The sequence below is a fragment of the Palaemon carinicauda genome, chromosome 18, assembly GCF_036898095.1.
Source record: "Palaemon carinicauda isolate YSFRI2023 chromosome 18, ASM3689809v2, whole genome shotgun sequence".
NCBI classification, from domain to species: Eukaryota; Metazoa; Arthropoda; class Malacostraca; order Decapoda; family Palaemonidae; genus Palaemon; species Palaemon carinicauda.
The window spans coordinates 66,871,565-66,889,793 of record NC_090742.1 but is presented as its reverse complement, the minus strand read 5'-3'; the positions used below and the strand labels follow the sequence as shown (position 1 = coordinate 66,889,793).

The following is an 18,229-nucleotide window of genomic DNA, read 5'->3' as shown; positions in this document are numbered from 1 at the left end:
GACCTATTTCCACTTCCCTTTTTCCAAAATTTACCTATTCCCTTTTCCAAAATTTACCTATTCCCACTTCACTTTTTCACAAATTTACCTATTCCCACTTCCCTTTTTCCAAAATTTACCTATTCCCACTTTTCTTTTTCCAAAATTTACATATTCCCACTTCCCTTTTTCCAATATTTACCAATTCCCACTTCCCCTTTTCCAAAATTTACCAATTCCCACTTCCCCTTTTCCAAAATTTACCAATTCCCACTTCCCTTTTTCCAAAATTTACCTATTCCTACTTCCCTTTTTCCAAAATTTACCTATTCCCACTTCCCTTTTTCCAAAATTTACCTATTCCCTCTTCCTTTTTTCCAAAATTTACCAATTCCCACTTCCCCTTTTCCAAAATTTACCAATTCCCACTTCCCTTTTTCCAAAATTTACCAATTCCCACTTCCCTTTTCCCAAAATTTACCAATTCCCACTTCCCTTTTTCCAAAATTTACATATTCCGGCTTCACTTTTTCAAAAATTTACCTATTCCCACTTCCCCTTTTCCAAAATTTACAAGTTCCCACTTCCCTTTTTCCCAAATTTACCTATTCCCACTTCCTTTTTTCCCAAATTTATCTACTTCCACTTCCCCTTTTCCAAAATTTACCTATTCCCACTTCCCCTTTTCCAAATTTACCCATTCCCACTTCCCTTTTTCCAAAATTTACATATTCCCACTTCCCTTTTTCCAAAATTTATATATTCCCATTTCCTTTTTTCCCATTTTTTACCTATTCCCACTTCATTTTTCCCAAAGTTACCTATTCCCACTTCCTTTTCCTAAAATTTACCTACTTCCACTTCCCTTTTTCCCAAATTTACCTATTCCCACTTCCTTTTTTCCCAAATTTATCTACTTCCACTTCCCTTTTTCCCAAATTTACCTATTCCCACTTCACCTTTTCCAAAGTTTACCTATTCCCACTTCCCCTTTTCCAAATTTACCTATTCCCACTTCCCTTTTTCCAAAATTTACATATTCCCACTTCCCTTTTTCCAAAATTTATATATTCCCATTTCCTTTTTTCCCATTTTTTACCTATTCCCACTTCCCTTTTTGCAAAATTTACCTATTCCCACTTCATTTTTCCCAAAGTTACCTATTCCCACTTCCTTTTCCTAAAATTTACCTACTTCCACTTCCCTTTTTCCCAAATTTACCTATTTTCACTTCCCCTTTACCCAAATTTACCTACTCCCACTTCCTTTTTTCCAAAATTTACCTACTCCCACTTCCCTTTTTCCTAAATTTACTTAATACCACTTCCCTTTTTCCCAAATTTACCTATTCCCACTGCAATTTTTCCCAAATTTACCTATTCCCACTTCCCTTTTTCCAAAATTAACCTGTTCCCACTTCCGTTTTATCAAAATTTATCAATTCCCACTTCCTTTTTTTCAAAATTTACCTACTCCCACTTCCCATTTTCCCAAATTTACCTACTCCCACTTCCCTTTTTCCCAAATTTACCTATTCCCACTTCCCCCTTTTCCCAAATTTACCTACTCCCACTTCCCCTTTTCCAAAATTTACCAATTTCCACTTCCCCTTTTCCCAAATTTATCTATTCCCACTTCCCCTTTTCCAAAATTTACCAACTCCCACTTCCCTCTTTCCCAATTTTACCTATTCCCACTTCCCTTTTTTCCAAAATTTACATATTCCCACTTCCCTTTTTCCAAAATTTATATATTCCCACTTCAATTTTTCCCAAATTTACCTATTCCCACTTCCCTTTTTGCAAAATTTACCTATTCCCACTTCATTTTTCCCAAAGTTACCTATTCCCACTTTCCTTTTCCCAAAATTTACCTACTTCTACTTCCCTTTTTCCCAAATTTACCTATTTTCACTTCCCCTTTTCCCAAATTTACCTACTCCCACTTCCCCTTTTCCCAAATTTACCTATTCCCACTTCCCTTTTTCCCAAATTTACCTACTCCCACTTCCCCTTTTCCCAAATTTACCAATTCCCACTTCCCTCTTTTCAAAATTTACCAATTCCCACTTCCCCTTTCCCAAAATTTACCTATTCCTACTTCCCTTTCTCCAAAATTCACCTATTCCCACTTCCTTTTTCCCCAAATTTACCTATTCCCATTTCCTTTTTTCCCAAATTTACCTACTACCACTTCCCCTTTTCCCAAATTTACCTATTCCCACTGCCATTTTTCCCAAATTTACCTATTCCCATTTCCTTTTTTCCCAAATTTACCTACTACCACTTCCCCTTTTCCCAAATTTACCTATTCCCTTTTCCCTTTTTCCCAAATATACCTATTCCCACTTCCTTTTTTCCCAAATTTACCTATTCCCATTTCCTTTTTTCCCAAATTTACCTACTTCTACTTCCCTTTTTCCCAAATTTACCTATTCCCACTGCCATTTTTCCCAAATTTACCTATTCCCACTTCCCTTTGTGCAAAATTTACCAATTCCCACTTCATTTTTCCAAAATTACTTACTCCCACTTCCATTTTTTCCAAAATTTACCTATTTTCACTTCCTTTTATCCTAAATTTACCTATTCACACTTCCCTTTTTCCCAAATTTACCTACTCCTACTTCCCTTTTTCCCAAATTTACCCATTTTCACTTCCCATTTATTAAATTTACCTATTCCCACTTCCCTTTTTTCCTAAATTTACCTATTCCCACTTCCCTTTTTTCCTAAATTTACCTATTCCCACTTCCCTTTTTTCCTAAATTTACCTATTCCCACTTCCCTTTTTCCCAAATTTACATATACCCAATTCCCTTTTCCCCCATCTTAATGTCCGACCTGTCTTTTACCCTGAAGCTCTTTGTAGTCTTCAATATTATCTTTAAGTTTCTGTCTTTCTCCTCTCTATGTGTGACCTCTTTTAACTTGTTTCCACTTTTTAACCTTTAGATTTACCTCAGTTCCAACTTCCATTTTTCCCCTTTAATTCCAACGTTTTTTTATTTGTAACTCTTTTACCCTTTACATTTACCTCTGCTCTTTTTTCCCCTCTCAATGTCCAACCTATCTTAACTTGTCCTTATTTTTATCCATTACATTTATATTTCTTTCCGGTCCTATTTTCCCCTCATAATGCCAACCTCGTTTAACTTATACCTCTTTTAGGCGTTTGAATTTAGCTTGGTTCCTCTTTCCCCATTTCCCCTCAGGATGCCCTACCTCTTTTAGTCATTAAATTTAGCTCTGCCTCATTATCCCCTCATGGATCGTGGCCTCTTTTAGCTTAGAGTTCATTGTGGAAGGGGGGGGGGGGGAGTTCAACCACCCCATCCCTGTTGCACATTGATTCTAAATGACCTCCCGGGTCCTACTGCCTGGACATATAGCTTAAATTATGCGATTTGCCATTAAATTAAGCTGATTGTTAGTGAATCATTTTTAGATAACTTTAAATAACTTATATTACTATTTATTTAATTCGAATCCCAACTTTCCACACTTACAAAGAAAGGAATTTATGTGAATTTGTATGGTACGCTTTTCATGACTCCAATTTTATCGATTTATTTTTTATATAAAATATGGCATGTAACAGACTACAAGCTTGGATTATGTTATGCCATTAAATATTACTATACTAAGCAATACATAATTTGGTCATACTGAGTTGATGTGGAACTTTCCCCTCGATCTTAATCTTGTACATCTGTGGCCACAATGCATCTATTATTATTATTATTATTATTATTATTATTATTATTATTATTATTATTATTATTATTATTATTATTATTAGCTAAACTATCAACTCTAGTTGGAAAAGCAGGAAGCTATAAGCCCAAGGGCTCCAACAGAGATAATAGATCAATGAGGAAAGGAAATAAATAAACTACAAGAGAAGAAATGAACAGTATGAAATATTTTAAGAACAGTAGCAACATCTAATTTCAATCCTTCTGTGCTCAACGTTGACAGTGGAGGAAGTGAACACGATTCTGATGCAGAGGAGCCTATTTTATTACGGGTCCACATCTGTCACACCCTTCATCTGGAATCACGTCTGTGTCGTGTTCGGTACGAATCCCACCGTCTACCGGAACGCCGAGCCATTTCCCGTGGTACCAGTGGCTGGAACGGATGAAGCTTTCGTTGATTTCAGTGTAAGTATTATTTCTTATCAGATGTCTTTTTCTATCAGGCGCTGTTGAGTAAGGATGTGCAGAGGCCCAAAGGCAGTGTAGCCCTGGGAGAGTCTTGTGGGAGGGGAAACTTTGGCTTTGGAAGGACTCTTAAAGAGATGTCATTTTTGTCTTAAAATTTAATTATAGTTATATTTGTATTTTGAGTTTGATTAATAATAATAATAATAATAATAATAATAATAATAATAATAATAATAATAATAATAATAATGATAATAATAATAATAATAATAATAATAATAATAATAAAAACAATTATTATTATTTCTAAAAGGAATAATTAAAATTAACATTCTCTCTCTCTCTCTCTCTCTCTCTCTCTCTCTCTCTCTCTCTCTCTCTCTCTCTCTCTCTCTCTCTCTCTCTCTCTCATGTAAAGAATGAATATAGTCCAACAACTGTAATGAATCCCTCTTATGGGATATTTGTGTCCAGATTCAAGCAATTTGTGAAATTCAGTTAAAATTCAGGAGTATCTCTTATTTTTGCCCCTTTTATAGATTTTAAGTCAATAGAGGAATTTTTGACGTAGATTCGATTAGTGTCTTGAGTCTGCCTTGTCATCATCATCACTTCTTCTTCCTCTTCTTTGTCTACATCTTTTCCCACTTCTATGTGGGGTCGATGTTTCTGGTCAGCTTTCTCCATCTACCTCTGTCCCACGCCTCATCACCGGTCAATCCCTTTAATCGAAGGTCATCTTTAATACAGTCCATCCACCTTCGCTTGGTCTCCCTCTCCTTCTCGTTCCCTGTACCTCCATTTCCATCACTCTCCTCCCAATATACTGTTCATCTCTTCCCATGACATGACCATACCACCTCAGTCCACTTTCTTGGATCTTATCTGATAGTTTTTTAACTCCTGTGGTACCCCTAATTACCTTATTCCGTATCTTATCTCTTCTTGTCACCCCACACATCCATCTCAACATTCTCATCTCTGCCGTTACTAATCCACCGCAGAAGAAAAGCCTCAAACATGTCCTTCCACTTGTATCTGTTTATGGTCTTTCTGTCCCAGTCCATATCCGCAAATTTTTTTAGTTTATCAATCCATCGTCTTCTTCCCCTGCTTTTTTTGCATTCTCTAGGAACCCAATCTCGTATTCCTAATATCCATCTATTGTGTGTCATTCTCATTATATATCCTACCCATGTCCATTTCTATATATTACGAGTTGTTAAAATATCCTCTACTTTAGTTTGCTCTCCTATCCATGTTGCTCTTTTTCTGTCTCTTAATGTTATTCCCTTAATCATTTTTTCCCTGGCTCTCTGGGTTGTAAGTAACTTATGAGGCTTTGGTAAGGTAGCAAGTTTCTGATGCATAAGTTAAAACTGGTAGGACCATCTCGTTAAATACTTTTCATTTTAGAGAAAGTGGTATTTTACTTTTCATAATCACATTTTTTTTCCCAAAAGGTCTCCATTCCAGGCTTATCCTTCTTTCAACTTCGGTCTGCTTGTATCAAGTTTTAAATTAAATCTTTATTGTTGCCAAAGAAGACACGAACGTTGAAAAAAAGTTAAATCTTAAATAAATCCTCAGCGAGATTATCAAAGTTACAATGGTCACCGGAAGTGACGAATCGAGTTCAAAATTACAGCAACCTAAAATTACCGTTCTCAAGGTTAGGACTATTTTGGGGAAAAGACTCGGCCTACTTGGTGTAGCCAAGACTGAAATATTCATTAGCACGTATGATGATAATAAATGATAAATAGGTCCATACTGTAGAACATACATATCTGATGGAAGACCTTAAAGCTGTGGGCATCGTAGAACGAACACACGACTGGTTTGTGAGTTATCTTGAAAACCGCAAAGTTAAAGTAGTAATATCAAATGTTGAATCTGAGACAAGAAAACTAACCAAAGGGGTGCCTCAAGGCAGTGTACTAGGTCCTCTCCTGTTTGAAATTTACACGATTGAACTGGCAAATATGCTTGAAACTCACAGAGTTAAGTTTAGAATATACGCTGATGATACACAATTCTATTTCCCAATAGAATCAGTTGATGAAGCTAAAAGAAAGATACATGAAATTATGAATGACATTAAGGCTTGGATGTTAACAAAAAAGCTCAAGCTCAATGAAGATAAAAGTGAATGTATTATTTTTGGAAATGAAAAAGATATAAAAAGAATCGAATGCTTCCAAAGAATTGTAATATGTCAGAAATCTTGGAGTAATCATGGATGATAGACTGACAATGAGTGAACATATAAATAATATGGTAAGAAATTGTAACTATCCTATTAGAAACATAGCATTTATTAGTAAATACTTAGATGAAAAATCTATGGCCATACTCATTAATCACCACATATTTTCAAGAATTGATTACTGCAACCCACTGTTCTATGGCTTACCAAATTATCAGCTGAAGAAAATTCAGAGTACAAAACAGAGCCCCTAGATTAATAAAAGGACTACACAATTGGGAAAGAGTTACCCCTGCACTAATTAAATTACACTGGCTGCCGGTAAAAGCTAGAATTGAATACAAGCTACTCTTACTAACGTTTAAGATACTGAACCCAAATGAACCAAAATATCTAAAAGAATGCCTGAATAAACTAGAACTAGAAACAAATGTTAACATAAGACACATGAGTGACAAACATAGGCTATCTGAAGAAAGAACAAATAGTAAATTTGGTGAAAGGGCTTTTAGCTACTGTGCGCCTAAACATTATAATAAACTGCCAACTGAAATGAAGGACTTAAAGGGAGCAACTGAATTTAAGAAGAAACTAAAGACATTACTTTTCACAAGATCATATGATTTGGAAGATGCTACAATCAAAGAATTGTATAAGTTATAATGAAAATGTTTCGTTAGATGATTGATATGGACCCGCCCGAGAAGTAGTTCACTCGACTTCAGTGGAGGGTTGGATTTAAACCCAAAACAAGTAAAGTAAGTAATTCTCTCATACTAAAGACACTTTTCTATTTCACGACAGAATTTAATCAAGCATTTTGTTACATCACTGATTCTCTCTATCTCTCTCTCTCTCTCTCTCTCTCTCTCTCTCTCTCTCTCTCTCTCTCTCTCTCTCTCTCATCCTCCAGGTTACACAGATGCCAGTGGCTATTCATTCTCCTCTGTTATCAATTTTTGGAATTCCCTCTCTGTTCCCGTTTTCCCTGTCTCTTACAATATTTCTCAAGTGACAAAAAATTTCTGTCACTTATATTTTCTTTTATTTATTTTTCTATTTTCAGATATGGGTTAGAAAAGTTTATATACAAACGATCTATTTTAATGTTGTGACTTTTTTTAAATATTTTATTTAGATTCTTTATTACTGTGATTTTCTTGAAGTTTGTTTCCCTATTTCCTTTCCTCACTGGGCTATTTTTTCTCTTTTGGAGTCTTTGGGCTTATATTAACCTGCTTTTCCAAGTGTGGTTGTAGCTTAGCTAATAATAATAATAATAATAATAATAATAATAATAATAATAATAATAATAATAATAATCCTTTCCAGATGCCGTTCAACGTGTCTGTGAGCTTACCCAGCGGTCTGTTTCCAGACAAAACAGTCGGCGGCTTCTGTGGCTATGCCACCATTCCTAATATCTTTGCCAGACATCTAGCAATTGAAGAGGTTGGTCAGCCATAATTTTGTCATATAATTTCACCAACATAAGTATTGTTCTCTTGCTTGTCTATTGAATAGATGCCTAAGTTAAAACTGGTAGGGCCATCGGATTACATACTTTTCTTTTTAAAGAAAGTGACATTTTACATTTCCTAGTCTTATTTTGTTTACAAAAAGCTCTCCATCCCATGCTTATCCTTCTTTAAGTTTAGTCTCATGCTCTGGAGAAACACTGTCTGCCCTAAGCACGTACATTGATTATGCCTAAATTTCTCTAGATGTTCCTCCATAAGTCTTATTTGTTGTCTCCGCATTTTCATTGAATATTATCTTAGTTTTACTCATATTCATTTTCAGTCCTACATTTCTGCTTTCTCTATTCAAATCTTCTATCATCTTTAGCAATTCTTCCCATGATTCACCAAATACAACTATGTCATCAGCAAATCTTAAGTTGTGAAGGCATTCCCCATTAATACTAATTCCTACATTTTCCAAATCTAAATTTGTAAAAACTTCTTTTATACATGCCATGAATAATTTAGTATATATATATATATATATATATATATATATATATATATATATATATATATATATATATATATATATATATTATATATTATATGTTTATACCGTATATATATATATATATATATATATATATATATATATATATATATATATATACATATATATATATATATATATATATATATATATATATATATATATATATATATATATATATATATTCAAATAAGCCATATATATTTTTGATATATTAATGTCTGGATTCTCTTAACAACCTCGGGATCACAGACCCAGGCGAAATCTCACAAAGACAAGAGCTTGGCTCCGGCCGGGAATCGAACCCTGGTCGGCAAGCTTATATAGACAGTGACTAACCCACTTGGCCAAGTGGGTTAGTCACTGTCTATATAAGCTTGCCGACCAGGGTTCGATTCCCGGCCGGAGCCAAGCTCTTGTCTTTGTGAGATTTCGCCTGGGTCTGTGATCCCGAGGTTGTTAAGAGAATCCAGACATTAATATATCAAAAATATATATGGCTTATTTGAATATGAAAAACACGTAAAAATGTGCAAAATTTATCATATATATATATATGTATATATATATATATATATATATATATATATATATATATATATATATATATATATATATATATATATATATATATATATATATATATATATATATATGCATACACAGATCAGGAAACTTGCATACAACGAAGAAATCCCTGAAGGAGATCTGTCCGAAGGTCCATGGAAGGCCTTCACCGAAAATCACTTCATCGTCACCACCCTGCAACGTAATGGCTCCCAACTGGATTACACGCCCTTTTCCGAGATGTCCAACAGGTACGTCTTTCTAATTCAAGTTTTCTTACGTCTTCGCTCTTGGATGCCAAGTTTAAGTTCCTCCTATGAGCACTCACTTGTTAGCCTTCTATCTTACTGTCAAACATTTTTTTTACATCTAAGAAATGAACTACTGATGATACAGAAAGCAGGGAATTCGCTAATAATTACTCGTCTCGTGTGACATATCCTGTATGTAGTTACTGAGTAATTTTATTTGATTCATATCAATTGGCAAAAAACTGTAATGTAATTATCAGTAATGGCAACATTAATTGGTGTAAGTTATTGTTAATGCCAACGAGTGAAGTAAGCATTGAATCCCTTGACTAAATCTGAAGTTGAAGCGACTTTTGGTATTGTTTTTGGTTATACAGTATAGGTACCCTACTCTACATGAATGCTTTCAAGTACCTATATACTGAATATGGGGATTTAGGTAGCCTACATTGTAACGCTATTTGAACAAAATAACAATTTGGTACTTTACTGCACTTAATAATAAGAATGCCCAAGGTAAAAAAAAAAAAGCAGGGGTATATTCTCTCCAAGTTGTACTTAGGTTGTTGAAGTAACTTGCTGGGAACATCCCTGCCTGGCAATATGCTGGATGGGGTTCGAGAATCGCTTAAGCCATGGCCATCTCGGTGGCCACGCTTATGCTTGATAGTTTTATTTGTTTTTAGTGTCTGCAACCTCACCATCCTTGTGCGGTAAGGATGGGGGTTTGGGGGAGCCCATAGCTCTACATACTAAGCCATAGACAGCCATCCCTAGCCCTAGCTTGGGTGGAGAGATGGCTTGGGCACTTATTGTAATATGGTCAATCTGTAAGGCGTTGTCCACACGAAGTATTGTCACTGTTCTTGTGCGACCCTTAAACAATAAAGGCCTGTGCCCAGTTTATACACGATTATCCTCTACTTGAAGTTTGGCCCCAGTAACAGCTTTCTTGAACTTTCCAGGCTTCTGGTATCTCAAGGCATTGACAGTTCTTTTCCTCTCCCTCAGAACCAAGGCCTTCGAAATATCGGAGGAGAAATCGGTCGACGTGTACCTGCCTTACGACACGCACAAATATGTCGTGGCCTTGGGAAATTATGATTATTATAATTCCTTGGCGATATGCCGAATCATGAAGGGCAGCATTCCCAACATCGAGGACCCTGTATTTACCGACCTGGGTGCAAAGGTAGGCTACTTTTTTATTCATATTAAAGTGTTCACTGCTCAGTTCAAACCAGATGTCTTATCTATACTCAATTGTTTTTAGCGAGGCGCATTTGCACTGACTCGCAGCGGTGCCCTTTTAGCTCGGAAAAGTTTCCTGCTATCTGATTGGTTAGAGACATCTTGTCCAACCAATCAGCGAGCAGGAAACTTTTCCGAGCTAAAAAGGCACCCCTGCGAGTCGGTGCAAATCTGCCTCACTAAAAAGAATTGGCTATAGTTTCTATTTCCTCCACCAAAATGTTGGTTTGAGTCTAGGTTATAAAATGTTTCATGAAGGAATAAATGGATTTTGAGTTATGTGCTCATGCTTATTATATATGTATCTGGATGGATTTACGTACTACGACATCCAAAATTATCAGTAGATTTTACCACTGCCAATCTAATAGCATTATAATTACTAAGTACTAGTTGAAACTGCTATATGGATGAGTCTCTTTATCACAGTTCATAAGGTGAATAATATGTTTCTTTCAACACAGGCAGCGCGTACATTTACAAATTCAACATTCATGTTTTGGGTGAGAAGCCAAACAATCTCGTGCCCCGCTGCGATATTCTCTCCTGTAGTGTGGGAGCCCTACATTATGAATGCTAAATGTTTTGAAAAAACACTCTACATTTCTTGCAAAGTAAGTAGGTCACAGTCACTTTGTATTTATATGATTGAATTGTCAACGAAAGCATCTTTTCCACTGAATGGCAATTAAAAATTTATCTGTTACATTCATATTGAACTAATACAATCTGTCAATGAATCAATTATGCATACTTGCTTAGAGGCTTTCGTTATTTTTTTGTTATTTGATGAATGTATCATCAAATATTTCCCAACTTATCTCTACCAGGTACTGATAGATACAATGGTGAAATATACATGATCATACCTTTTTCTCGATATTTCTTTCACCAGAACCCCGTAGAGGGGTAATGCCTAGTGCCGCTAACCCAATATGTAGAGTAGGCATTACTAAAATGTTCTTGTAACGTTCCTACCACCTCTAGCTAAACCCTCTTTATATCCTTCAACTTTACCTCCTTTCCTCCCTCTGTTCTTCCAAACTCTTTCCACTTTTTTTCAAATTGCAACAGTTGGGTTTTCCCCTCTTTGAACATAAGCTCTGAGTGACTTTCCCATCCCCAACGACAGGCTATTAGGCTTAAATTCATAAATCCAATTCTTTTGTCAGGTGCCTACTAACCTGACGTTTGAACTGCGTGCAAATGGTTTCCCGGCAGCATCAGAAAACTTCTACTTTGAACCAAAAAACTTTTACCCTCGTTTCTTGTCCCTTGAGGGCTTGGAAATCAGCGTCGCTCCATCTGAGATCTACGGCTATGAGATATTCCTCAAGGAACACTTCGAAGGGACTGTTGTGGCTGTTGCACACCTGAGTGATTCCAATCCTTTCGGGAGGAATGACTGGACATTCGTGAAGAGGAACGAGACGAAATCCATGGTCCTTACTGGATGTGGGAGGGTTTGTATTGTATATTACTGTTGCTGTAGTGGCTCCTTGCTTCTCCTTCCCCTTAGAGGATTAGGGTGCAGATATCTATGGTTATCTTAGGATACGTCCCTGATTATACACGATATCTTCGGATATTTGTTCCGGGGGTTGGAACCCCCTGATACCTGACGGTAATTCTCTTGTACTGTAATATCAATCGCAGAAATATTATACTGAAGAAAGTTGCCAGAAGGAACTTCCATCAGGACGACGTGGCTATCTCACCCAAAAATAGATTTTTCCTACGTCAAAATCCCTTTATTGTTTCTACTACTAACTCTGCTATTATGATTCCATCTAGCATGACTGCTCATGGTTTGTGTACACCTTAATATCATTTTGCATAAATCTCCTCGCCATCTCTGTTTATCTGCACTTAAGCCTCGTCTGACCCTCTGTTTGAAAAGGCTTTTGTCCTTTTCATTTTGTTTCTAAATATCTATTTAATGATAGGCCTATATATCATTCTATGCATAGTCTAATTGGCAAAAAATGTTCTACCAAGTAATCTCTTCCCCCTTATATTTCTCCATATTTTATTCACATCTTACTTTACTTAACTCAAAATTATTATACTGTCGAATAATTCTAAAATTCCCTTAACTTTAATGGATGTACAGACTAGTGTAGGCCATTTAGGTATTTTATTTTTCAAATTTGGTAATGTATCTTGGTATAGTAAGAGACTGGTTGATAACTAAGCAATGAAAATTGATTCTGTCATAGCTTACCCAAGATATTCCTCAAAATCCATTTGATGCTATTACTAATGCCAAAACTTTGTCTCCATTCCCATGTGAAATGATGAATATTTTCCAAAAATATAAAGAATGCCATCAAGGAAATATTTTTCCCTCAATGCAGAACTTTTCCACAGGACGAGTTCACTTGCAACAACGGATCTTGCATCGAAATAGAAAAGAGATGTGACGGAAAGAACGACTGCGGTGATCAGTCAGACGAGGTCTGTAACCTGGTCAAGCCTCTCCCTCTGTCATACAGACCCAACAGACCCCACTTGCCAGAGACGCCGTTGGAACTCCAGGTTTTTATTAGAAAGATCGCCTTGGTCGATGTGGATACGGGGATGATCACGCTTCAGTTAGAGGTGAGAAGTTCGAAGCAGCTAGTTACTTCTGAAGCTATTGACTTATGTTCACTGTGTATATTGAGATTATGAAGTTATTGACTTGTTATGTTCACCGTATATATTGAGATTATGAAGTTATTGACTTGCTATGTTCACCATTGCATATTAAGAACAAAAATGCAAGATGTTTTCAGTGTTTTTTCAGTAACAAAAACACATATTGAGAAGGCAGAAAAAATTGACCAATGCCAACTATATAAGTAAATTTCACTTTATATTAATATTTACTACACTTTGCACTAGTTTTATTTTCTATCTATGATTTGGGGTTATTGATCAATGAAGTTTTAATAAGATTTTAATCTTAATCCAGATTGTTATTCAGTGGTGGAGATTTACACTAACTTCTAGTTTTCTAATTGATAAGGGTTTCTAGTAAATTTTGAAAGTTAGGTTCTATATTTAGATTAATGATAATGGGCATACATGCCAGGCACATTTGTGCCTTTTGGGATCAGCAGAATTGCATTAATGCCTTCAACTATTCAGATGGAAAATTCAACCCTTCTCGAAATATATTCATTGCTATGAAAGTATATACCATTGAAAATTTTATCTAGTCCCTAGATTTCACAAGTCATCTCTCTCTTGAGCTTTTATATTAATACTTCTCCATTCATCATCTCCTACTTCACACTTCATAGTCCTCAGCCATGTAGGCTAATTACTCAAGTGCTATATGTTGATGAAGGATAGATGGAGATGGTTTGGCCATGCTCTTCGCACTCCCAAAGAGAGATTAGCTCAAATGATCAAATCAATCAATTTCAGATGAAATCTTCATGGAAGGACAGCCGTGTCACCCTCATTCAGCTGAGTAATACCAGCGAAGATAACATTATTACCGAGACAATTTGGACACCACACTACTGGTTCTTGAATGCTGTTTTTAAGGATAACAAAGACTATCTTGATCAAGTTAATGTCATTAAGAATATCATTGCCAACAAGAATGGAGCTGGCACTGCCAATGTCCTTGAAAGCCAAGAGGGTAAGTTCTTTCAAGTACCTTTGATATATTCATTTTAGCATATGTTAGTTTGAGATTTTTCTTTTTTAACAGATAATAATTTACCAATTTAAGTTGTTTTCAGGCTGCTTTAGCACACATTGTTGCAAACCACAGTCATGAAGTAAGGTACAGTATTTGAAAGGTATTCTTCATTATCATATTAATCATAGTTTCTCACTCAGGTATATTATTATTGTTATTATTATTATTATTATTATTATTATTATTATTATTATTATTATTATTATTATTATTATTATTACTTGCTAGGCTACAACCCTAGTTGGAAAAGCAGGATGCTACAAGGCCCTGCACTCCAAGAGGGAAAATAGCCCAGTGAGGAAAGGAAATAAATTATATAGGCTATAAGAAGTAATGAATAACAATATAAAGTATCTCAAGATAAAACAACAAATGTCCATGGAATGATTTACCAAGGACTAAGTGAGTAGAGTTCATTGAAGAAAATTCTCCTTAAACTTAGGGAAAAATCACAACCTTTATCACACTTCCCACTAATGAACAGAGTAAATTTATCAGGCAAATTAAGCAGCGTGTTATAATTCCACAGGATACGAATATGAAGGGGACACTGAAGCAAGCTTCACTCGCACCGAGATGATTTCATCTTCATTCGACTGTGACTTCAGTCTCGAGCTCTTTCCATTTGATTCCCACGGCTGCATGATTATCTTGAAGCTGAGGCAGAGTGGAAAGCAGGTTGCTTATTTTGATGCTAATGTACGTATTGCTGTTATTTCTGTTCCTTCACTATCATTTGAATAGCATTGCAACTTGAAGATAAAATCAGACATATCAAACATGTTATAATTCTCTCGATATGCTGATAAGATCAAAGTTCTATTATCTATTCATTTTAAGATGATGGAAGCTTTTCTCTGACTATTCTTTTTGATCTTCAGATGATGTACTTACAACCGGATAATTTCACCTTACCCGTCTTCACGACTCTTCCAGTGTGCCACACTTATGCCAAAATGCAGGGTCCGGGAAATAAATCCAATGAAATGAAAATTCACGTAAGTTTTCTGCCTATACTGTATATTACTACAGAAAGAAATGTCTTGCGTAGTTTATACTTTACTACTGTAGTTACTACAGCAACCAAAGATTTATGAAATATAATCATACATTTATTATAAATGATAGACTGCTTTGTGGTTTTATCTTGGTTGCTTTGAATAAGGAATTGTTTAGAGTTTAATGAAACTTACATGAAAGTTGCTAAAACAGTATATGACACTAAACCAATAGAGCATCAAAGCCACTAATTTCTTTGAGGGTTTTTTTACCTAGGGGTAATTTGATTGGACTTAATTTACAATTTTGGGCAACTTGGTTCAGTGTTGGGCCGGGAAAGCCATTCACTGCTAATGTGGAACTGGGGGAATACTTTGCTGTTGTATTATTTGGCAAAAGTCAAGAGGTTAGACACAAAGGTGGTAGAAAAGAAGTAGGATCAAAGTGGATACAGCTGTGGGCCAAAGAAATGCTGCAAAATCCCTAGAACAATACCTACGTGGATATACATAAGGTGCACTGTAGGCAGTAACTCCCCATAGAAAAGAGATTGGCCACATCATAAAAATGCAAGTCGGTAATGACCTCGATTTATTTGTCTAATTGCTTATCTTTATAAAGTGATTTAAGGCTCATTTGATTTATTTGAATTTTCTTGATGTTACTGTATAGAAAAAAAAACACCGAAGGTGCTCGCTACATTTGCTCTGATACCTAATAAATACCCTCAACGAGTTGACCGTATAATAAGACTATTCATTTATAGAGTCTTCTCTATTTTCAATAAATGCAGCCACATAGTTCAACATAGAATCTTGGGTTGATACGAGATAACCCTTGAAATTCACTTGGTGATCCACTGTCAAAGTTGAAGGAAAATTAGATTAAAAAAACAAATGGTAACTGAAGAATAAGTTCAGATGCTGAAATGATAGATCTTCTTGTACATTACCAGATGTTCTTCTGTTTCAGATTTTCACTTTTATGGGCGACCAAATGTTAGATTAAAATAATATTAACATAAAATCAACCTCATTGTAGAGTTTTAACATCATGACAGCTCTTTCAGAAATGCTTGTTCTTCATATCAAGGAAATTATAAACTTGCGAAGTTTGGTAGATCAGTCAGTGTAGGAATAATTAGGTGAATAAAGTGTTTGCAGTGGTTTAAACTTTTATATTCCCTGTAAAAGAATATTACAGTACATACTGTACTTACAGCGAGCCTTGCTTAGTATTCTTTAAGGCACTTTACAGCATCCAAGTGGCACCCTGATGCAGAATTTTTGCCTTTTCACTTTTAAGACATTATTTATGGCCTCATCTCCCCTAGATGCCCAACTTCTTTCATTTTTTCTCATTCCATATCCATCCCTCATTCAAGATGCACGGTTCATTTTTCCTTTGCCTACACACACACTGAATAGTCTGGCCTATTCTTTACATATTCTCCTCTGTCCTCATACACCTGACAACACAGATTACCAAATAATTCTTTTTCACTCAAGGGGTTACTGCATTGTAATTGTTCAGTAGCCACTTACCTCTTGTTAAGGGTAGAAGAGACTCTTTTGCTATGGTAAGCAGCTCTTCTAGGAGAAGGACACTCCAAAATCAAACCATTGTTCTCTAGTCTTGGGTAGTGCCATAACCTCTGTACCATGGTCTTCCACTGCCTTGGTTTAGAGTTCTCTTGCTTGAGGGTACAGTGGAGCACACTATTCTATCTTATTTCTCTTCCTCTTGTTTTGTTAAAGTTACTATAGTTTATATAGGAGATATTTATTTTAATGTTGTTACTCTCCCTGAAATATTTTATTTTCCTTTTTTCCTTTCCTCACCGAGCTATTTTCCCTGTTGGAGCCCCTGGGCTTATAGCATCCTGCTTTTCCAACTAGGGTTGTAGCTTAGCAAATAATAATAATAATAATTCAGTTTTGCCTCGTGGGTTAAACTCCCTCCACAGCCTTTGGAATAATAATAACTTGGTGTTTTAATACAGTAATTGTTTCTCAAAATCAAACAGGTTTTGCTGCAGCGCCGATATGGATCTTACGTCCTCACCACATTTTTGCCGTGTGTAATTCTCACCCTGATTGGATCTTTCACACAGTTTTTCGCCTATGATAACTTCAGGTAAATCTAAATCTAATTACATTATAGTTTAGTACTTTGGTTTTAACCATCATTAATAGATTTTTTCTCGGTATTGCTGAAAGTAAGTGCATATGAAGTACAGTAGGTCCTCAGGACATGATAGTCTCATCTTACGACGAATCATGACTATGACACATCCCCCCACAAGTCAAGTACAGTAAATGTATTACTGTATGATTCTACAGTATAATCGTATATATTTGAAAATTCTTTTTCCATGTCATACAGTGTGTTTTATGTTACAAAATATGACTTTACAGTAGCCTACTGTGCTGCATTAGTACAGTATAGGGGGGACTTCAATCCTGTATTTGGGTGTGTTCCGACTTGCATTGAAATTCGACATACACCAGAGCATATGATCAGATCTCCATTATAACCCTAGAACTATCAATTCGCGGACAGAATATCACTAACAGATATTGATACAGTTGTTACTTTTCTAAACATGCGGATTAGTTACAGGATTAATTCATGTTATGCTTCTGCATGATAAAAAATTCATTCCAGCCATAAAACAGTACTGTATAAGACAAATTTGAGGGTTTCCTTGTCGGGAAGATAAAATAAATTTTCCAAAAATTCTCAAATAGCTGTACCTAAACTAAATTTTAGAATGAATTATATTCCAGGTTTTTCTCAGTATGCTAGGAAGAGAATGCCCTCTAAGGCCCAAAAAAATGTTCAGGTAATACACTAAGTACATTCATATTACTGTACAAGATCAGTGATTACTGCCAAACAAACCTAAAAGATTCCGTAGACCTGGCCATTTTGACATAATTCCAAGTATACCTTGGAATTGGAAATGCTCAGAGCATGCATTTTTGTTTGAAGAAATTTATCTCTAATCCATGTTTGCATCTAATTACTTTTATTACTGAATGATAAACAAACAACAGATAATATGTTTATAAGAATTGAGTTATTCATGA

The 18,229-nt window shown here is 35.6% G+C and overlaps 1 protein-coding gene across 7 annotated transcripts in view; it reads left to right on the top strand.

Moving 5' to 3' along the window:
- The window catches only part of LOC137657872 (uncharacterized), a 122,368-nt gene that overhangs the window by 10,276 nt on the left and 93,863 nt on the right, over positions 1-18,229 (top strand). For 5 of the 7 annotated variants that reach the window (XM_068392472.1, XM_068392473.1, XM_068392471.1 and 2 more), the window contains 11 exons: positions 3,960-4,144; positions 7,689-7,808; positions 9,039-9,190; positions 10,202-10,382; positions 10,906-11,055; positions 11,614-11,904; positions 12,812-13,042; positions 13,856-14,075; positions 14,668-14,837; positions 15,020-15,136; positions 17,164-17,273. In XM_068392472.1, coding sequence (XP_068248573.1) covers positions 3,960-4,144; positions 7,689-7,808; positions 9,039-9,190; positions 10,202-10,382; positions 10,906-11,055; positions 11,614-11,904; positions 12,812-13,042; positions 13,856-14,075; positions 14,668-14,837; positions 15,020-15,136; positions 17,164-17,273 — 1,927 coding nt within the window. The remainder of the gene's footprint in view (positions 1-3,959; positions 4,145-7,688; positions 7,809-9,038; positions 9,191-10,201; positions 10,383-10,905; positions 11,056-11,613; positions 11,905-12,811; positions 13,043-13,855; positions 14,076-14,667; positions 14,838-15,019; positions 15,137-17,163; positions 17,274-18,229) is intronic. The other 2 variants (XM_068392470.1, XM_068392475.1) reach the window with 2 other exon arrangements.